At 43.2% G+C, this 22,496-nt stretch overlaps 2 protein-coding genes across 3 annotated transcripts; one reads left to right on the forward strand and one right to left on the reverse strand.

Moving 5' to 3' along the window:
- The first annotated feature begins 965 nt into the window (after window positions 1-965).
- LOC115787959 (zinc finger protein 706) lies at window positions 966-6,311 on the forward strand. Its single transcript, XM_030740769.1, has 4 exons — window positions 966-1,036; window positions 3,227-3,377; window positions 4,638-4,760; window positions 5,315-6,311. Exons 2-3 carry the CDS (start codon window positions 3,243-3,245, stop codon window positions 4,731-4,733), a joined length of 231 nt encoding a protein of 76 aa, XP_030596629.1. The 5' UTR covers window positions 966-1,036; window positions 3,227-3,242; the 3' UTR covers window positions 4,734-4,760; window positions 5,315-6,311.
- An 867-nt stretch (window positions 6,312-7,178) lies between these two features.
- Window positions 7,179-21,702, reverse strand: bmp8a (bone morphogenetic protein 8a). Of its 2 annotated transcripts, none has more exons than XM_030740768.1 (7): window positions 20,447-21,702; window positions 11,748-11,940; window positions 10,426-10,574; window positions 9,572-9,733; window positions 9,221-9,297; window positions 8,672-8,782; window positions 7,179-7,751 (listed from the first exon to the last, which is right to left on the reverse strand). In XM_030740768.1, the coding sequence occupies exons 1-7, from the start codon at window positions 20,937-20,939 to the stop codon at window positions 7,602-7,604; spliced, it is 1,335 nt and encodes a 444-aa protein (XP_030596628.1). In that variant the 5' UTR covers window positions 20,940-21,702; the 3' UTR covers window positions 7,179-7,601. The 2 variants fall into 2 exon arrangements, with proteins under 2 accessions (XP_030596628.1, XP_030596627.1); XM_030740767.1 differs by having other exon boundaries at window positions 9,572-9,751.
- Window positions 21,703-22,496: the final 794 nt, after the last annotated feature.

Genomic DNA, 22,496 nt, shown 5'->3' on the forward strand with positions numbered 1-22,496 from the left:
ATGTGTACAGATGACACTGTGATCTGTAGTGAGAGCAGGGAGCAGGTGGAAGAGAGCCTGGAGAGGTGGAGGTGAGAGAGGGAGGCAGGCGGAAAGGTGAACAGGCAAGGATAGAGATGGTGAAGGCAGATGAATTTAAATACCTGGGGTCACACATCCAAAGCAACAGACAGTACACAAGAGAGTGCAGGCAGGGTGGAGCGGGTGGAGACGAGTGTCAGGGGTGATCTGTGACAGGAGGAGAGCAGCAAGAGTGAAGGGAGAGGTTTACAAGATGGTAGAGAGACCTGCTGTGATGTGTGGTTTGGAGATTGTTTCACATTGAGGCCACTGACGTTGTGGTTTGATGCTATATAAATAAAATTTGGATTAAACTGAGATGTGGCGCTGTTAGAGAGTTGAGGCTGAGGTGGTCTGCACATGTGCAGAGGAGGGATGGCGGATATACAGGACAAAAGAAGACCACAAAGAAAGTTCATGGATGCAGAGGAGGAGGACATGCAGAGGGTTGGTGTGACAGAAGAGGATGCTGGGATAGGGTGAGATGGAGGAAGATGATCTGCTGTGACGACCCATAAAGGAACAGCCGCAAGAAAAAGCAAAATTCTGACCAACACACTCCATATCGTAATAATTAAGAAAACTAACACTGACAGTAATATTAGCATAACGTGAACGTTTTCACTAAAGTGAAATGATTGAATCAACTTTGAAACTCACTGAAACCAAACTCAAAATGAAATAAAAGTAAAAACTATAATAACTGGTGTAATCCTCTCATTGTACATCCTGTATAATGACAATAAAGGCAATTAATTCTATTCTATTCTACTCCACCGTTTCTCTTTCGGGGCCGCTCATAGTTTTATGCTGACAGAATCTGTAGGTGAAGGTGAAGCTCCGCTCCGGTCCTGCAGGGGGCGCTGCTGGCCTCACTGCCGGATTTCAAAGCATTAATTAAAACCTCCGTAGTTTCCTTTGGCACAGAAAAAAAGAGATAACGACAAAGGAGCGAAGGCAGAGCCGCATCTCGAAGGTAAAACCACATGAAATCGGGATTATAGCGCCTTGTTAGGCAGCTGTGACTTATCTTCGTGTTATTTAATCTGGATTTATATTTAAAGCTGCTTCTTTTTTACTTTAAAAACACTGTTATGCTGCTTTAACTCGCGGTCACATGTAATGTCAGCTTCCCTAGCTAGCTCAGCTAACAGGGTTAGCAAGGCGGTGCCGGCTGATTAGAGGCCTGCCCGGGCGGTGCTCCCGGTTTTCTGCTGTTTATGTAACATTTTGTTAAAACAGCGACGCCCTGACCGTGCCTTCGGGTAGGTATGAGCAGTCTGTTAGTGTGTTAGAGACAATGGACGTGTTTGGAGGCTGTGTCTCCTCCACCTCGGTCATCGGTATCGGCTAACTGTAAGCTAGCTGCTGGTAATGAAAGTTGGAAGAAGCCTCGTCCTTGTTGTTTGTGTTGGAGCCAGTATATGAGTGGTGTTTCATTAATATGTATTCCTTTTTGTAGCTCACTTATTGGCTCCGTGCAGATTTCCAGTCGTATTAATAGCAAAGTCCTTCTAGAAGCAAGCCTCGCCACTCGGCTGCCATCTTAGTAACACCTCCAGGCATGAAGTATTAAGTAAATTTATTTCAATTTCAATGGTCACCGAGACGCGAAATCTCTGTGTACATGTAGAATCATCGTCCAGGAAATAAAATAAGTAAACAGATTAAAACTTTTGAAAACTTTGCTCCAAAACAGTCACATTCAGAGACTGTAACATCCTTCAGAAAGTCATCAGCATGTCACGTCGCAGTGCGCAGTCAGCTGAGAGCAGCTGAGTGTGGGAGACGGTCTTTAAAGAATATTCAATAGTTCCCACTTCAAATCAAACTTTTTTTTTTAAATTAAATGTCCATCCCTAACTCGTATATAGCATTACTCTCTGAAGTTTGGGTAATTTACGTGGGATGAAAGTCATGGAGGCTGGACTCTGGGGGCTCCATCTGCCAGGCACTGCTGAATTTCTCACAGTAGACCCTCCCACGGTCACTGTCAGCACTTTTGGGGTGCTGCACGTTTTTTGGCACCAGCTATTTTAGGTGTAGATGTGTGGGAATGTTTCTATATTGGACACCAGTGGTAAATGGGTTTGTGAGGAGCTGTAGTTTATCAAATGTGACCCCTAACTGTTCCTCAAAATGTATGTACGCATGGCCAACAATATTTGGACAGCTGATTGTTGAGCATCTCCACTTTTATGGGAAGCTTTCCACCAGCTTATGGAGCCTGGCAGCAGGGATTTGTTCCTCTTCAGGATGAGTGAGGTCTGACACTGAGGTTAGCTGTTAATGCTGAACATGGTCTCATGGCAAAATGTGAAAATAGTCCAATAGTTGTTGTGATTTTATATCTTCAGCATGTATCTTGTCCAAAGTGCCAAATATTTTACTTTAACCCAAACCATGAATGTCTCCAGCCTACAAATGTAGACTTTTTCATTTTTTAAAGATGGGAAATATATATAGGAAACTGTGTCTAGGTACACAGAAATGATGGATCAAAGTTTTGATGTCCTGTGAGACTGTGTGTTGTCTGGATTGCAGTCAGCATTTCAGACTACTACACTGGCTCCGTAGTGTAGTAGTTTACACGTGCACTTGACAAGTGAACGGTTGCTGGTTTGCTTCCAGGCAGAGACACAAATCCCCTTTGGGGTTGCATCAGGATGTGCATTCGGTGTAAAACTGCCAGAGCAAACATGCAGAGCTACTTGCTGCTGTGTCTGTGGAACATGGGAGCACAGTATAGTTATGCCATTAAAAGTAATTAAATCATATAAAGTAGTGGTGTTTGGTGAGATTTTCAGTGAGATTGTGGCTGTAGTATCACTTTGACATTAAAAGAGGAAAAAGACAGTAATTTATAATTCAAAGGTTTAATACTGAAATGGGGAAAAAAGTTGACGAAGTTCAGTTTTACCAATTTATTATAACCATGACAACACCCATGTAAACAGAGCGAGAGTCAGTGAGTCAATAATTATACTCAGTTTGATTTTAAGGCTTCATCATAGTTTGAAGAAAGAAATGTAACAAGCGACAGATCAGCTGGAACATCTGATTATCAGATCCCTGAAAATACCTCTATTCATGTATTTCTTTTGCAGTGTTCTGAGGAAAGTTCTCTTATGTCATAACTTTATGCCTTTTGTTTTCCTTCCTGCAGGTCGAAGCTGAGGGCCATGGCTCGTGGGCAGCAGAAGATTCAGTCCCAGCAGAAGAACGCCAAGAAGGCAGCAGAGAAGAAGAAATCTCAGGGCGCGGACCAGAAGACTGCAGCCAAGGCCGCGCTGGTCCACACCTGCCCTGTCTGCCGGGTAAGAAACTGCCACAAGCTGAATACTGATCCGATTTTGCTGTGGCTCGCAGAGGTCTGCCTTCTTTCTTTCTTAAAATGTTGATGCTTCACATTTTAAGAAAGATGTTAAAACAGCCAGATGGCAGCTCTCACTGTCATGTGGTGACAAGCAAAACTCTTTAGAGCAGCGATTCCCAAACATTTTTATCCTGATGGGTCCCTGCTTAGGAATTTTGGTCACCAGCTCTGTAAAGACTTTAACTCTGGTTTTAAAATGTGGTTGTTCTGCTTTATAGTCTGTTAAATAATAGAAAGTTAACATTGCCCCACTTTGGGAATTAATCAGCTGATGGCCACACAATGTGTACTCTTTCACTTCTTCAGGCTTGTGTGTGTGTGTGTGTGTGTGTGTGTGTGTGTGTGTGTGTGTGTGTGTGTGTGTGTGTGTGTGTGTGTGTGTGTGTGTGTGTGTGTCAGTCTGACTGTTAATTAACAGTAATGTTGAATAATTTGTTAGCAGGATACTCAAAAGGATTGCTAATCTGAAAAGCTACAGCTAATCATAGATGTAATTTTTATACTGGCTTGTTAAAAGTCTATTTAATTTCTAATCCAAGCACTGGAATATGCAGATATCTGTAGACAAAAAACACGGTTTTTGGTACATGAAGCGTTCAGTTTGCAGTCTGAATAATGTTCCCCAGTCACAGGTGGGCTTTACCTGCAGGTAAATGGTCCATGTGGAGAGAAAAAGAAACACAGTGGCTGACATTAAGTTTTGAAACAGTCAGTTTGGCTTTTTAAAATCTGCATTCCTAGTTGGTCTGTAAACATTGAGACACAAAACAGGAAACTGAGGCCTGAATATCTGTCATCTCGCTATCTGCTGTCTGCACCGGAAGCCCCAAAACATTGGCTGATTCCCCCAGATGATAGCTGATAGGTTCCCACTGTTAACAGTAAACGTATCAACGAGCACAATGAGTTTGTCTTTCTTGAAGACTTTTGCCCCCAGTCAGCAAACACAAAGTGGTCTGAAACATGTAATTATCTGATAAGGCTTTTCCTGGGTCAAAGTAGACCTTTTCAGGGTTACGCACAAGCATGATGGTCAACATGTGATTATGAGTCCATGTTGCCTTACTTTAAACCACTGTGATGGAGAAAGTGACGCCCTGTTGATGGTTAAGCTCTCAGTATCGTCCCTGATGTGGTTCTGAGATCTTACCTTTTTGTTTCTAGAAGATGAAGACTCAAACTTTTACTGTCCTCCTTTCAGACACAGATGCCTGACCCCAAAACCTTCAAGCAGCACTTTGAGAGCAAACACCCCAAGTCCCCCATGCCTCCTGAGCTGGTGGATGTTCAGGCATAAAGGACTGCTGACTGGACCTGAACCTGGGTGAGTATTACTTTGTGTTTTAAACCCAGTGTTTCCCCCCACAGTCTTTACTTGGAGGGACCGTTTAGTATAATTAGTGACTTTTTTTTAATTTAAGTTTTCCGGGCCAGGTTTCTGTTTAATCGGTCTTCGATTAACCCAAATTAGTTGCTTCCTCTGACATGTTGGATGTGCTCCAGCTCCTCCTTGGATTGCAGCTGGCGTCGGTAGTCCTTGTTTCTGCTTTGGAGATCTGCTGTGAGCTGGAGGAACCTACAGCAGGTTCAGGTGGTGCCATGCTGAGCTCACTGAGGACTACCATTGCCATCAGCAGCCCAGCGTGGGGGAGTTGGAGTTCATCCACAGGATGAGATACTCTCTGGAGAAGGAGCAGATTACTTGTTGTCATAAAGTACTTATTCAAGTATTTGCAGGAGAAAAACTTCCAACTGGGATTATTTGATGATAGCCCCTCTAAATCTGTGGGAAACACTGTAGCCTGTAATGTTTTACACTTAGTGACTGAAAAAGTGAAACCACACAGTAAACATGACTCCACAAACTGTTGCTTACAGATACACAATGACCACGGATTAAACGTTGAATGGCGGCACCGGAAGAACGTTGACGACAAACACTGGGACCTCTCAGTATTCACGGACATCGGGTTGGGAAGGCGGGACGGGGAGGATGTGTGTATGTGCTGTGTACGTACGTGTGTTTGTGTAAGAGTAATGACGGGGCAGACGTACACCAGCAGCCCATTTTTATATTTATTGTGTACAACTACCTTATTTCCAGATGGGGGAGGGAGGGAGGCAGGGTCCCAGAAAGCAGAACCAGCAAGAGCATCTGTCTGCTTACACTGAATCAAAATTGTCACTAATGATGGGGAAAAGCTTCAATGGGATATACAGTACATTTCTGAATGTGTCTAGCTGACAGCTGGTTATTCTGAAACAGTGCTGTTCAATGAGGAGACGGCACATTCACTTCACATCTCCTCACTCACTCACATGGACGTGGCTCTGCTGTCGGGTCAGAACTTCCCAGTTTCTGTCGAGTAGACCACTGGCTGCTTAAAATGACCAATTTAACGCTTTAATTTCATGGTTTTATGGTCAGACTCCACAGCTTTGCCTCCTCTGTGCTGCTGCTGCTGCTCCACAGGTGTCCACACTCAGTAACACCTTACAACAGTACCTCACGTTAACCACACAGCAAGTCTATAATGCTCTTTTTTCAAATCTCTTCCACTTGGACTTCTCAGCGTCATCCTTCTTGGCAATAACACCCCCCCCCTCCACAATCTTCGTCCCGCCTCAGTTAAACCAGGATTTGTTCTGTAACCCAAACAGCTCTGTGCTCATTGATGCTTTCAGCTGTAGTTTGAACAAAATGTAAGTAGCCCCAAAGGACTGAGAGAGAAATCATTTAGTTCAGAAACTGCAAGAGTAATGATTCTTTTTGGTTCTTCTTTAAATCACTAGAAAAGCAAAAACTTTGTTTTCACTGTAAATTTTTTTTTTTTTTTTACCCTTTTCAATAAATTGAATGATGTATTTAATGTGACCCGTCTGTTAAGCTGCCTTTTGTTCTGCATGGCAGACTTTTTAAAAACATTTGACTTAAACTTGACTCAGAGACGAGCTGTGGTGGTTAAACTCTAACTCAGACTAATGTAAAAGGTGTTCATGTTCTCACACTTCTGCTGGATAAAACTGAGTGAATGAAGTGCCGCCAACACTGTCGCTGCAGTGATAATTAATGTGACAGCTGCGCATTAGAGCTCTTTTTAAGTACTGAAGACTACAGTACATTTTCACAGAGCCTAATGAAGAAATGTGTAAATCATTTTAATTTGTAGCCAAATCGAGTGATTATTATTGACAGTAAGAAATAATCTTAATCAAGTCTTTTAGCTGCAGCAGGAATTAGCAGCATATTGGAGCCAAGCATGAACATGAATTTCATGATACGGCTCAACAATCCACACAAAACAGATCCCTTCAGCATTAAATCTCTATCATACTTAAAGAATCAGTGAAACCTCCAAAACTCTGGAGCAGAGCATCCAGCAGGTCTCAGTTTGGTGTGAAAGTGAAGTAACAGGAGGAGGTTGATCTAAGGGCTGCAGCTACAGTATTTCCACATTTTAATTTAAAAATCTGTAATTTAAAAATCTCATAACCTCACCTCCTTTACCAGTGTTTAGTTTTCAGACCTGTTGGGAACCACGACAGGAGCGGCCTTCTCCACGGCGAGAGAAACTCGACTTACAGCATGTTAACCTTTTTGATTCAGTAATCAGCTGGGTGCTGTTTAAAACTAGATTATTTACAGTCCATCTCAAACTGTGGTCTTTAAAATGTAATATTTATTTTATATTAGCTTAATACAGTTTAATAATCTCTTCATAAAGATTTCTTATAACAACAGTAGTGCTGTCAGTTCATTTCTCATAACAAAATAATAATAATAATAATAGGGCATCAGTGATGGCTTCTACCATCCAATATCATTTGCCTTTGAGACATAAATCCTTTCTGTAATAAACTAAAGTCTGTGTTTGGTAGGTTATAAGAAAAATGCCCAAACATTTGCTCATAACTGTAGAAGCTAAATGATGTTGGATGTTGGAGTACATTTATGCTGTTTATGTAACAGTGAGCCGTGGATGGATTATTTTCAGCACGTTTAGAACATCGTTATGAAGCCAGAGAATCTGAAAATGGGGGAATCTGTGAACTCTTCAGACCTGCTGGATCAGATTTGCGGTGCCTTCATCATCCACCAGTTCATGCTTCTGCAGAGTCTGGAAAAATAAATCATCCTTTTGTTGTTTGGACTCTTCTTCCACTCTCATAGACACCCGCACGTCTTCACCACCATGTTGCGATGCTTTTTGAGGATGACGTTGTTGTTGTCGTCGTAGAACAGGACGGAGATGGGGCTGAGCTTTGTGGGGGCGCAGCACGCTTTGGGGACCTCGTCAGGCTTCAGGATGTGGACCTGCCAGCGCAGAATGAAATACACTTTATACTTGTGTACTAAAGTACCATCACTCACAGCACTGTTCTCATGTTTTATGTAACGCAGGGAGAGGAAATGGATTTTGGATATAATTAAATGTAATTCAGGGGTTCTCAGAGGGAATCAGGCCGGTCTGTTTTCAGGCTTTTTATTTTACTAAGAAGTCCCACTGAGACCCAAATCTGTTTCACATAAGAGCTGCTCAATGTAGCAGCCATACAAACTCAAAAGATTAAAATACAACACGAGCATTATTGCTTCCTTTAAAGCCATGAAAGTCCAAATTTACTCTCCACCAGGCTGTGGTTTACTTCAGCTGTGGTATATTAAAGTATATGAAATGTGTAGTAAAGAATGGCATAGTGGTAACATTACTGTCTTTGGAGCAGGAGGTTGGCGGTTCAAATCATGACCAGGGTATACTTGTACATATACTAAATACTACTACTAGAAGGTTATAGCACACACACACAATCCTAGCAAGAGGGAAATATAGAGAGATATATATATCTATAGAGAGATATATATATCTATATATTTATATATATAGAGAGAGAGATATATATATATATATATATATATATCTCTCTCTCTCTCTCTCTCACACACACCTAACTTAATAATAATAGGGCGCCTGGGTGGGCTTGCGTCCTGGCCTGTCTCTCTCCACTTGTCACAAAAATAATGATCAAAATAATAATGGTCCATTCCAGCCGGTTAATAACTCGTTATTTAGTGTTTAAAATTATTTACTTAAAGTAATTTGAGTTGAGTGAGGTTTAGGCAGTGTTGAAGCAAACAGAAGAAAAAATTATCTTTATCTTAGAGGTTAGGTTCACAGGAACACAAAAAACTTTCCTTTTGTTTGTGTGTGTGCGCACGAGTGCGTGTGCACTGACCACTTGCTGGATGAGGGCGTGGTTGGTGGCGTTCATGCAGGCGCCCAGAGGATAAAAACACTCTCCATCACAGTAGTATGCCGAGTATCCAGTCGGAGCCAGAACCCAGTCCTGAGCACAAAGACACAATTATAGTTCAAATGATGGAAACTTTGTTCTAATCTATAAAGAAAGATCGCTCCTGTTTAATCTGGCATAAGAGAGAGACATGACGTGAAACCTAATATTGTGTTGGTCCCCTTTGCTGTCAAAGCAGCCCTGACCCGTCAGGGCACACTTGAAGCTGTGCTGTAGGATCTGCACCAGTCTTCATAATTTGGCCTCAAACTTACTCACATTTTTCCTGCTCCTAGACATCAACTTTGAGGACAAAATGTTAACTTCCTCCCTGATAGATCCCACCCACTAACAGGTGGCACGATGAAGAGCTAGTCAGTGCTATTCACTTCACCTGTCGGTGCTAATAATGTGTCTGATGGGTGTATCTCACCAGTAAAAAGGTGACTAACGTGAATCCAGACATGAAGGAGTTAAAACTTAAATTCAGACCTTCCACCCGAGATCGCTGAAGCTGACGTAGAGCTCGTGTTTCTTACAGGGCTGACCTCTGTTCTCAGAGCTGCGTTCTGAAAGGAGGAAACAGTAATTCACTTTAATAGGATTCAACAGAAAACGATTCAGGTTTCATTAACCCTCATTTCTTCATTTTGGATCGTTCTTCACCTTTTCCTCATGAACTGAACTCATGATTCTCTATAGAAACATTTTCAGGACATTTTATAAAAGTGTGATCATGATAGATGATTTCTGTAATATGGCCCCACTAACAGGTGACAGCTCTGAATCACATAATGAACCGGAGCGCAGCGACTCCCACAGGGCGACTGGCTGGAAGCTAACCTTTGAAGTTGGGGACTGGGAGGTCGTATTTGGGTTTCCTTTTGCGGGGATGAGGTTTGGCGGCTCGCGGCGGCCGACACGGGATCTGGTTCTCCCTGAAGAAGGTCACCATAAAAGGCTGTTTGGAGCGAGGCCCCCTCCGACCCACCAGCCCGATCCAGGCTGCAGACAGGGAGCGGTCTGAGAGAGAAGTGCTTCACATAAGAAAGCTGTCTTTACATCACAGAAAAGCACTGAAAAATGTGCCCAACAAACCTATAAACTGGACATGTCAGCCAGCCAATCAGAAGATAGCTTAAAAACAAAGCAACCCTAAAGGGGGAAGGGCTTGTTTTAGATGGGAGTGGCTGCACCGAGGCCCAGTATAAGATAAATAAGGATTATTATTGAACTGGGAGTCATGCAGAGCTACAGTAGAATAAAACAATATGGAGCTGGAAATGAAAATAACTGATTCTATTTAAGTTTGTATAACAAGTTGGACATGACTTGATTATCTGCTGTAAAGCTAGGTTCAGTTTTTGTGCAGCTTGTTTGGAGTTGCGTTTCACTTTCCAGTATTTTTGGGGAACATTTCATGCCTCTCTCTAAGGCAAAGCTGCTACCAATCAGAAAAGGGTTACCAGCAGTCAGTATGTCCTGTACAAATGCTCTTAAATGTAACTGTATAACTGCCTTAAATTTCTATATTAGAAGAATCCACTGACTGAAACAGCAGAGCAGAACGGAAAGTGTGAGACAGTCAGAGGTTTGAATGTAATGACACAAATATCACTGATACGAGCATCATATTTGTCCTTTACATTACATACTGATTATTAGGGTAGTGTGATGTGGCCCTGAGGCGCCCCCACCTTCTTCCGTCTCCACGTACAGACGTATGCCCAGGTTGCTGCGAGGGTGGACGAGCCAGTGGTTGGAGGCCGAGGTGACGTCAAAAGCCAGCCAGCCCTCCTGCCCCGCAGGCACCGACTGCATGTCCAGCAGCACCAGCTCCGGCTCTCTGAGGGAGGAGGACACATTTTAATTTAAACACTGCTGTTAATATAAATATATATTCCAGTCCTTCACATTTATAACAGAAACTTCAAAAACAGCAGTCGTGTTTTGGAGCGGGAATATTAAATGTTAGTGGTCACAGTGAAGCAGTGATTTATTTTAAATGAGCATTTGATGAAATCCTCAAAACCTTTAATAAAGTTATTTATACACTAAAACTTTCTTTGGTCTTTGGTGGATTTACATAAAAATACTACTGAAAATCTATTGACCTCTACTATTAATAACTAAAGCAGTCTGACAGCGTCACACCGTCACTGTTATTACTTTTTCTCAGATCATTTATAACTTCATGGCTTCAAACAGTCTTCCTCTCAAAGTCTTTGGGTTCAGCTGCAAACATTGTTCTGAGGGAACAGCAGCAGTTTAAACCACACTCACTGCCTCTGAGTTTACCTGCTGCTGCTCGCTGATAAATTTGATCTTCTCTCTTCCGTACTTTGTGTTTTGCCGTTTTTTTCTGCCCTCTCCACCCTCCACCTGCTCGCAGCAGATGCTCCACCCTCAGCCTGGTTCTGCTGGAGGTTTCTTCCTGTTCCTTCCTAAGTGCTGCTCGCAGGAGAATGTCTGATTTTTGTGCTTCTCGCTCTCATCTATCCTGCAGTTTAAAGCTCTTTGTGGTGAATTTGTGCTATAGAAATAAAATCAACCTGAACTTCAGTGAATGCTGTAAAGGATCTGAATCTGCTCCACAACACTGAAGTAAACTTTATCAGTCTGGACGATCAGAAACAGCGACTCAGACTGTTTATCATAGATGACGTCCTTTATGGCTGTCATAAACTCAGTGATATTTGAACAGTCTGCAGCCGGTGCCAGCAGATCTTCAACTGTTTTCAGTGAAGTGACCTGCTGATTTGATCTGATCGCTTCACGTTTATAGTTTGTTAGTGTTGAAGAAAGGAAGTTTGGTTTTGCAGATTAATGCTCATAGATCTAAAACAACATAAACATTAAGACACTAAAGAGGTGGATTCTCCTCTTATGAACATCTTCAAAATAATAAAATAATAATGAGTGCTGAGCCCGCTGAAGCACTGAAGCCGGCCTTGTGGAGCTAAGGGGAGAACTGAACAATAACTGCTGTAAAGGAGAAAAGACGTGAAAGTGAGGAAACCTGTTTCTGTTCTCTCGTTTGATCTCGTAGACGGAGATGTGCAGAGTTCGATTTGCCCTCTGACCCACCGTCAGCGTCTTATAGATACGAAACTCTGCCGCGGTCACCGTCTCACCCTTAGGGAGGGGGGTCAGGTCGAAACGAAACTCCTTCCAGTAGGGACGAGGCTGCAGGAGGTCACGCTCCTGCTCCACTGCAGACAGAGAGAGAGAGAGTCATCAGCATGGCCTCTCAGAAGGAACAGATCTTTATTAAGACCTTTAAATATGTCAGATTAGTTTGATATTATTCATGTTGACTTCAAGCAAACATGGTGGAAGATGGAGGCCATGAAAAGGTCTCAGGGGGGAGAAATGAAGCATCCCAAACAAAATCTGAGCTTTTTACAAGCATCATTCCTACCCAGTGCATGCTGGTCCTGGACCAGCCAGTGTAAGCTACCAAAGGAAATCAAACTTTCAACATATTTTCATTATTACACAACAAGCTAATAAGGAAATCGATTTTCCATGATGTCGAAGAAACTCCTAGGAGGAGAGAAGAAGAAGAGCAGCAGGAGGAGATGAGCTCAGCAGGAAGTGAGTCGGTGAGAGGGACGTGAAGGGAAACCGTGATGGAAGATGGATTCACCATAATGTAGACATAAAAGATCAAAGTGAAGGTAGATGGGCTCCTGATTTCTGATTATTGATTAATGGTCATGAACATGCTAAAGATAAAACACATTTAAAGTTTTACAGCTGTTTGTGGGTTAAAAAGTGCTCTACAAGAGTCATATTACAGCATAAAACACAACTATTTTATCCTTCACAGGACAGCACTCATCAAGCATTTAATCAGTGATAAGTATTAAACATGATTAGCTACAAAGAAGAGGAAAAATGACTACTTTCATATTCACACAGTAAACATGCAGCTACCAAGTTAAGTTAACCCCAAGTTGCTCTCTGACCGTTCTGTCGGAGTATGAATGCGTGTGAATGTTAGTTAATTAAAAAGCACTTAGATTCATAAAAATGGAAGTGCTTGTATGAATGGGAGTGCATGGGTAAATGCAAACAGGTTGTATAAGCGCTTTGAGTGCTCATACTGAGTAGAAAAGCGCTATCGGGGTGGCTGTAGCTCAGTACGTAGAGCAGGTCACCTACTGATCAGAAGGTCAGCAGTTCGATTCCTGGCTACTCCAGGCTACATGCCAATGTATCCTTGGGCAAGATACTTAACCCCAAGTTGCTCTCCGACCGTCCCGTCGGAGTATGAATGTGTGTGAATGATAGTTAATTAAAAAAAGCACTTAGCTTAGCAAACATGGAAGTGCTTGTATGAATGGGAGTGCATGGGTGAATGTAAACAGGTTGTAATAGCGCTTTGAGTGCTCATACTGAGTAGAAAAGCGCTATATAAGAGCTAGTCCATTTATATAAGAACTAGTCCATTTACCATCAGCAGCCTGTTTGCTCAGATCAGCTTAAAGACTGGAAACGAGGCTGTTTACATTTAGCATCACTCACTTTTAAATTAAGAACACTCTAGTTCAAACGAGCTTTATTGATACTTATTGTTCCACACAGACAGCATGAAACACGGACATGTGTTTGGGATATGAAAAATAAAAGCTTTAGCTTGCATTCTCTTTAATGGCCACCAGAGGGCGACAGCTGTGGCTGCAGCTCCCTCCGGCTGTGACCTTTCGGAGCTCAGGAGGAGGCTCGTCCACTGAGTCATGGTGACTCCTCCCATCTTTGTTCTTCAAACACAGCAAATTCTTCTTTAAAACTTTATTCACTGTAAGCTGCATAATAATTAATCAATAATCTGTTCTTCCCTCTGACAGAGAGTCAGAGTTCTGTCACTATAAATGTTATTTACTGTATTACAGTAAAAACAGCAGGAGCCCAGGGTTATCGCGTGGCACTGACTGGTTTGTTTGGTAGGACCACAGTAAATAAACTTGCTGTGCATCCTTCAGACTGACTTAATACTCTCTGATTCTGAGGTCCTGCAGCTCTGCAGACCTCTTGAAATGCCTCGAGGTTTATTTTGAAGAATTCTCTCATTTTACTGGGAATATCTGAATTGACAGTTATTAGTCTCTGGAGCTTGAAAAAAGGCGACTGGACTTCTTTTTGTTTCTTGAAGACGTTTCACCTCTCATCCGAAAGGCTTCTTCAGTTCTCAACCAAATGGTGGAGAGACCCAGGTATTTAAACCCCTGTGGGCGTAGTCCCCTGGAGGTGGTTATGACCCTCTATTGATCATGTGCTTGAACACATGTGCCCAGGTGTGAAGGGGGCGTGGGTCATATTTAATCAGTGGTTTCAGTTGAAACCAACTTAGGACTCCGCTCCATTGTTTCCTGTGGCCTATTGAGGTCACTGGAACAAAGGTGTGAATGGGGGTTGAGACGTCTGGGAAGGGAGCTCAGGACAGCACTGTAAGCGGGGGAAAGTTGGTGACGTAATCCACCTCCTCTGTTCAATGATGGTTGTTCACAGTGGACATAGATGGCTTCTTTCACTCCTCTTTCAAACCATCTGTTTTCCCTGTCCAAAATGTGGACATTGGCATCCTCAAAAGAGTGCCCTTTTTCCTTCAGATGCAGATGTACTGCTGAATCTTGTCCTGTCGAGGTGGCTCTTCTATGTTGTGCCATTCGTTTGTGAAGAGGCTGTTTGGTTTCACCAATGTAGAGGTCCGAGCACTCTTCACTGCACTGAACAGCATACACTACATCGCTGATCTTGTGTTTGGCGGGTTTGTCCTTGGGATGAACCAGTTTTTGTCTTAGGGTGTGACTTGGTTTGAAGTATACTGAGATGTCATGCTTGGAGAAAATTCTTCTGAGTTTCTCTGACAAGCCTGACACATATGGGATGACAATGTTGTTCCTCTTGTCCTTCCCATTCTCTGTAGTTTGTGTTTGGCCTTCATTCCTGTGCATCTTAGCTGATTTGATGAAGGCCCAGTTGGGGTAACCGCATGTTTTGAGGGCTTTCTTAATGTGTGTGTGTTCCTTATGCTTCCCTTCTGCCTTAGAGGGAACACTTTCCGCACGGTGTTGTAGGGTCCTGATCTCCCCAAGTTTGTGTTCCAGAGGGTGGTGGGAGTCAAAGAGGAGATACTGGGCTGTGTGTGTGGGCTTCCGGTAAACTTCAATGTTGAGACTTCCATCTTCCTCGATAAGCACCGTACAGAACTGAAGAAGCCTTTCGGATGAGAGGTGAAACGTCTTCAAGAAACAAAAAGAAGTCCAGTCGCCTTTTTTCAAGCTCCAGAGACTACTATGACCTGGATAACTGAGAATCTACACAGACATACTGACAGTTATTAGATTTTCCCAGTGTGTGAAGTCCTTTGAAAGACTGTTTGTTGCCTGTTTTTGTGGTCAGAATAAAAAATATTTATATCGGCTGGAGCGTGTTAGCAGTATTTCATTATGTAAGTTCTCACATGCACACCAGTCCAGCTATAATTAGTGAGTAGAAAGTTTCATTGTCTCCCAGCTCTGCACTTTTACCCACACAGTTTATATGTGAGTACTTCCTCACCCTCTCTGTACTGATCCACGCTTAAGTGGAGCTCATTAACCTTCAGGTGACTGAGTGGTGACAGTTAAGACCCCAGCCTCATATTTATGCGCCCCATTGTTAGATTTTAATCATAAAAGTGTTTCCTATTATTACTTTTCATAGTTTTTTGTTTTTACAGGAATTAACCCGCTATGAGGAGAATAGAATCATGATGTCAAAGAGAGTGGATATTCCTAATATGGTCATCTCAGGCACGCAGAAAACTTTGTGTCAGAGGAGCAGCCAATCAGAAAAAAGCCTCTAAGGGAGCGCACCTGAGACAGCTTGTAGTGGTATTTTTATGCACCATTCTGTGAAAAGGTTTCCTGTCAGGACTCTTGTCATTCTGCAACTTTTCACTGTTTTTTTTCACTGGTGTGGCAACGATAATGGAAAGCTGTGTGTAAAATATAAGAATGTTCTTTTTAATATTATAGGCTCTGATTGTATTGCAGTTTTCTATATTTATTTGCTAGATTGTGATGTTTTGTAGTGAACCATGGCTGCTGCAGAAGCCGCGCGGCACATACTTCAAACCAGAATAAATCAGGTCAAGTTTTCACAAAAATAAAACAGATTGTGGAGACTCTGTTACAGTACAGGTGTTATTCACACAAACAGCCACTGAGGGAAGGATCCTTGGATAAAACATGATGATAGATAGTAATAAATGAACATGTGTGAGGGTTAGGGTGAGGTGCACATCAGGAGCTGCTGCTAACAGAGCGGAGAACATGGAAACACCTTCAGGTTTTGATCACGACTAACAGAAGCAAAACCTGAACATGACCGTGTGTGTGTGTGTGTGTGTGTGTGTGAATGCAGAGGTGTGCACGTGAGCACACACCCTCCTACACTGGCACAGTGTAGGAGGGTGTGTGTGTCTCTAAGTGTGTCCTTGTAGAACCCTTCACAGACATGAAACCTCATCACTGAGGTTTGGCTCGCCTACACACACACACACACACACACACACACACACACACACACACACACACACACACACACACACACACACACACACACACAGCATGTTAAATAGAAATACTCAGCAGAGGACACCCCTGATGGGTTGGGCGGGCTCATATCAGTGCACACACACACACACTCTGCAGTAATTAGAGACACTTAGTGCTCTGAACCGCAGCAGCTGCTCAGCACACACACCACTAATTGCAGCCCTGCCTGGTATTTTTAGCGTTACTCCCTCCACAGCAGTATTTTCATCTCAGTTCAGACCGTTGGGTTTTTTCGGTGTGTCAGTGGGCCTTTAATTCTAACCAGCTGTGTCTTCCCATTACATATGCGCACACACACTGATTAGATTAGTTATTCGAGGAGCTACTAAATATATTTGCTGTGGATGTGTCAGAGACAGTGTGTGTGTGTGTGTGTGTATGATGATTCTTTTTGTTGTGTGAAAGTTCACACACACACACACACTCGGCCGCGGTCTTTGCTTCCTGCTCCACATCTTTCATGTTGTGTGTGTGTGTGTGTGTGTGTGTGTGTGTGTTCAGGGAGGTTTTAATGGTTTTAGCATAAAATAAGAGCTTCAGCATTGAAAGGAAACTCTGTGCTGAGCTGAAGGTGACTGTTAAACACATGAGTCACCTCTGTTTACAGAATCATGCTGCACGTCTGCAGCGCTGACTGATAAATTTCAGGGTGCGCTCTCGTCTCCACAGCAGGGCAGATTTTTCTGAGAAAGCAAACCCTTCATTTGAAGCTAGTTCGTTAGAGATCCTGGGGGGGGGGGGGGGGGGGGGGGGGGGGTCCCACGGTGAGCTGGATGCAGATCTCCATCAAGCGTCCAAAGGAGCAGGAGGAAGGAAACCATCGGCGAGAGGATGTTTGATTTTCGGGCAGATAGGGATCAGCGAGGCTGCGGTGTCGCGTTGATGGAAGGATAAACATCCACACGCAGGCCAGGAGGAAACGTTCAGCACTGTATCCAACATCTGAATCATTTTCTTAATAAATCAGCTCTTTTTTTTTGGCCTGTAAAATGTTAGAAAATGATGAAAATTGCAAAAATAAGTTTTAATTTCTATTTTCTGAGGGTCCCTGTTTAAAAGCCTTCAGGGCGGTCACTGTTCAAGTTAATAACATAGATTATAATACAAATACCTCACTCACAGTCTCCATGAGTGTATATGTACCACAGCTTCTGCCGGCTGCTCTGCTGGAAAATTTAACCAAACGCACTAAAAGTTGTTTTTAACTACAGATTATTTTTTTTAGATTTTTTTCCCCCAAAAATCTATTTTTTATTTTAATTTCAATTAACTACACAGTTATAGTGTTTTTTTGGTGGTTAATTATAATAAGTGATCAGAGCCTTTCTTGTTGACTTTAAGCTGCATGAACCCATCAGGACGGTGTTTGCTGAGGTCACTGAGGACCTGAATGTTTCTCTGTGAGGCTCATCGAGCTTTCAGACCTCACGCTAACCAAAATTCATCACCATAATTAAAGATGGGCACAGCCAGCGTGACGTCGCTCATTGAACATCGTGGCTGTGGTCATCTCAGCTGTTTGAAACCCTGAGCGGGGGCGAGGTGGATCTGACTGCGGTGACCTTTCAGTTGCACGGTGACCCTGCTGCAAAGCAAACCTCATTGTTGACCTTTAAGAAGACATCATTTAAAAGATGAACATCATGTGGTATTAGATAGGACTTTAAACTAGTGATCCTGACCATGAACTCATCAGGAAAGTGCAGGACTGGTTTACTCTGCAACCTTTAGCAACAGGAGGAGCCGTCTTAGAAAACGTGCAGGATTTAGGCTGCTCAGATGGACGGATCTCAGCAAACTGAAACAAAGATACTAAACTCATTTTATATGCAGCTACAGAAGGGTTGGAGCCTCATTTATCAGAAACATTCATTTTAAAGGTGATTAGATCAGTGAAAAAAGGCGACTGGACTTTTAAGTTTTTTAGGTTTCATCTCTCATCCAAGAGGCTTCTTCAGCTTCAAAGCCAGAAGGTGGAGTCCCAGGTGACCCATGCTTTTTTTTCACACCTTACCTGTGATGATGCACATGATTAATAATGGGTCAATGACCACCTCCAAAGGGGACAACCCCCCCCCCCCACCCCCCCCACCCCCCCACCCTTCCCCACTAGGGTTTAAATACCTGGGACTCTCCACCTTTTGGTTTTAGAACTGCAGAAGCGTCTTTGTTGGGAGATGAAACGTCTTCAACTTAAAGACTTCCATGACCTGGATGAACCTTCACAGACGTTAATGAAACTTGTTTTAATTGGATAATAAATTAATTATTTTTTCTCTGAATTTTACAAACTTCCTTTTTAGACAATTATGTCCAATTACTTTATAAACTACACTCACCACGTTTGTGTGTTGATGAAGGTCAAATAAGACGAGGGATGTTAAACATGCAGATTTGCTGCTCAGTGCAGACAGGAAGTGGTCATTAAAGGGTCTGATCCAGCCCTCCGGATGGCTGAGAGGTTTGATAAAGAGAGCTTTATCTGAAATTGGCTTCTTGATGGATTTTTTTTAGTCTTCTTCCTGGTAAATCAAGCCTCTATAGTTCAGCCATGCTGAACGGATGTTCAGAAAGTATTTCTTTACTCCAAAAGAAAGGGAAACAAACTGGAGATGTTTTTATAGGTTATTCTATGTTTTGCTGGTCTGGACCACATAGTGAGACAATATCCTGCATTTTGATTGGCTCCAGTTTACAAGAAACGAGCTGGAAAAGAGATGCGAGGATCTTTGAATGCATCGCTGCAGAAAAACAAGATGATCAGCAGCTGGATCATCAGTTTTAACATGCATGACATCATCAAAACTAACTTTAGCTTCCCTTCGTGCTCAGAAGAAGTTGGGAATATTCCACTGGAAAAACGGTCCTTCACATGATCCATGCCAAACCTTCAACCTGCAGTTTGTGTTTAAGGTTGGTTAACCCCCCCGAGCTTAAATCAGCCTGTATGGAGCTAAACTGAGTATAATGGCCCTGATTTAAAATCCAGCTGTCACCAACTCTAATCATTACCAATTAACACTTTATATCACATCTGTTTAATGATTTTGAGAAGTTGGAAGTGAAACCTGGGATGTGTCAGTATATTGGCATTAATATTGGTCTTTGTTGTCATGATGAAAACTATAAAACGGTTCAGTAGAAATGCAGATTTCTCTGACAAAAAAGACAAACACCCCAGAAAGATGAAGTCAAAAAGTCAGAGAAATCCTTATAGTAAACATGAGCGTCTGCCATGAACGGCATTTCCTGTTTTTAAAGGTGGGACCATTTCAAAGTGTTTGAAGTCTTGCTGTCACAAATCTGAAGCCGACCATTTCAAAGAGACCCGAAGGACATCAAAGACGGATGCAAACCAGTGGGCTAATTAGGCCCATCCTGCAGCATCTTTTCATTAAGAATCGCGTTTCCTCCCAAAATGCCAAACCACTTTTTTAAGCTGCAATATCTTTACATGCTTTTATTTTGGTGACCATGTTTATCTCACACCAGTTGACGCGCTCATGGACTGAACTGATTGCATATTAGAAAAGAGTCATAGTTACCTTCGATCACACGGTAACTGCACCCCAAAGCATTCCCAGTTTTATCCTTTTTGAGTCTAACGAGGACCATAATTTACTAAATGAACACATTGCATTAAATTGGCCTTCAGGCTAGAACTCGAGATCATAAAATCATGAGGAAAGTGTTTACTGAGGGCATAAATCAGGTGAGAAGTAGGGTTGTTCTATTATAGACCTATACAGCAGCCAGAGGAGTTGCCCCCTGCTGGGCATAAGAAACGATGCTCCCAGACCTGGAAACTATGATTATTTTAAATACCACCTAAGGTCCTATAGTCTCACCATTAAAGGTTCATTAAAGGTACATTTAGTAAATCCTCTCTGCAGAATTTACCTAAACCTTTGACCACCAGAGGGCAGTGTTTTACATGTGGGCGTGCTGAACACCAGGCTGGCACTGCCAATAAGCTCTTAATGACTTCCCAGGATAAATAAAGGTGATGCTGAGTCACTGCGCCATCTTGTGGTGCAGTTGATCACTTTAGTTCACTCTAAACTATTTAGAAGAAGAATTTCAAATAAGCACCTTTAACATTTTGACTCACCAAGGTTGACGAAGCTCATCACCGTGTCGGCCTCGCTGACCACCGTCCCCAGCGGCGGCGTGTGCGTGCTGAGGGTCGGCAGGGCGGGGCGGCTGACCTGAGCTGCCCCTTTAAACGACCCCTTGCTAGGTGCACTTGCGATAATCTCGTAGCCCTCGTCCTCATCGGCCGACATGGCGTGGTACAGGTCCAGCATGAAGAGCGGCGCAGAGGACGGCGGTCGCAACGGAGGGTGGGGTCTGGGCCTCCCCGGCAGACCCAGGATGGTCAGGATCTCCTTCTGCATCTCCTTCTTCTCTCGTCCACTGAGTCGCCGGAAGCTGGAGTGGACCACAGCCTCGGCCTGCTGGCTCCACAGAGACAGCAGGAGCAGCAGGGGCAGGAGGAGCAGTGTCCTGTGGTGGAGGGCGGACGTAGAACCGGTGCTCCTCGTGTGCGGCCGTGCCATCTTAGTGCAAAGGCAGGAGAGGCTGTAGGAGACGACCGAGACCATGACTGTAGTCAAACTTCTCAAAGTTTCCCCCCTTCGCTCCTCGGGTCCTCTCTGACCACCACAGCGCCTTCTGCTCGCTCCTGTTTGTCCCCCGACTGCTTCAGAGTCACCACAGACAAATACAACCTTGATGTATGCCTGATGTGTTTAGAAGGCAGCCGTCTCTGGACAGGATGTGTTTACAGCCTTAAACTGCCTCTGTTTATCTCTCCCTCCCTCCCTCTTCTACCTTCTCTAATCTCCTCTCATCCACTTCTCCCTCACCTCTCAGCTGTGCAGCAGGAGAAGCAGAGATAATGAGAGTGAGAGCATAATTGCAAGCTTTTTAAATGTGTTTTGGATATAGACAAACAATGCCCCAATGCAAGATTGCACGAGGCTTTGAAGTTGTAAACTTGCTGGATGGAAAGCAATTTCAGTGATGAGCAGGTGCTGCAGAAATTGGAGTGAAACCGGAGATCCGTGTCATCAGGTCTGCTCCAAGTTTTTCTCGGCCGAGCACGGAAATGAAGCTCACACCTGCAGTGAGTCAAACATTAACCCAGGATTCCTCACGAGGATGATCTGCTGAGGAAAAATAACTTCTGGAAACTTTTATCCAGTCCTCCTTGGGCACTTATTCATTCATTCAAGGCCGCTCCCCTCCCACGCGTCTCTGGGGTTCCAGATGTCTCTCCTAATCCACTTCATAAGAATTGTTTCCTGATTGTAAATCCTTGAGAGGGATGAGAGGTTCCTCCTGCAGTCCTTCGCTCGGAGTGAGCCGTGCAGCGCTCTGTGTGTTTGAAGCCTGAACAGTTGTTCAAGACCAGAAGGGAGTTTCCCTCCCAGCCTCTGCCTCTCCTCCTCTTTCAAGTCCTAAAACTTCTCTCTTCTCCTGCTTACATCTCATCAACCACCCCTCCCAGTGGTCTCTTTGGGAGACCTCATCTCTCTCCTTCTTACCTCCACCCATCTATCTTTTCATCCTCGTATGACTGCTTCCTTTCATTGCTACTCAGCTTTAAGTGTCTGGCTGCCAGCTGCCTTGTTTAAAAATGTCTCTATTCACGCAGTGAGTCAGAAAACTTCCATTTCTCACAGATGTCGCTGAAGATGCCATAAAATGATATCAGGCAAAATAAAACGACATTTAGGCAGAAAACCTTTTAAGAAGTTGGTAAAACTTCTTAAAATTAACTTAAATTAAACTTGTGGATAAAAATGAGAGTTTAGTTTTCACTGATGGAGGAACTGCAGTTCCTCTAATGGCCACTTGAGGCTGCTGCCAAAGAAAGCTGCAGACTCCCGTGTTACAGCAGAAATAAACATGCTTACAGCCTGCTACAAAAATTAGCCTCCACAGCTAATTCCCAATTAGCTGTGGAGGCTAATTTTTAATTTTTTTTTTACATTATCAGGGGCAATGCTCCTTAAAGGACAGACTGCCTGTTTGAATCCCTGTGCTCTTCAGTGCTTGAAACAAAAGGCAGCAGGACTTGTTGGTTTGTGAAGACGTCTCACTTCTTCTCCAAGAGTCTTCTTCAGTTTTAAAAACTGATGGAGAACCTTCTAGTG

Source organism: Archocentrus centrarchus, chromosome 11, assembly GCF_007364275.1.
Source record: "Archocentrus centrarchus isolate MPI-CPG fArcCen1 chromosome 11, fArcCen1, whole genome shotgun sequence".
Lineage (NCBI taxonomy): Eukaryota > Metazoa > Chordata > Actinopteri > Cichliformes > Cichlidae > Archocentrus > Archocentrus centrarchus.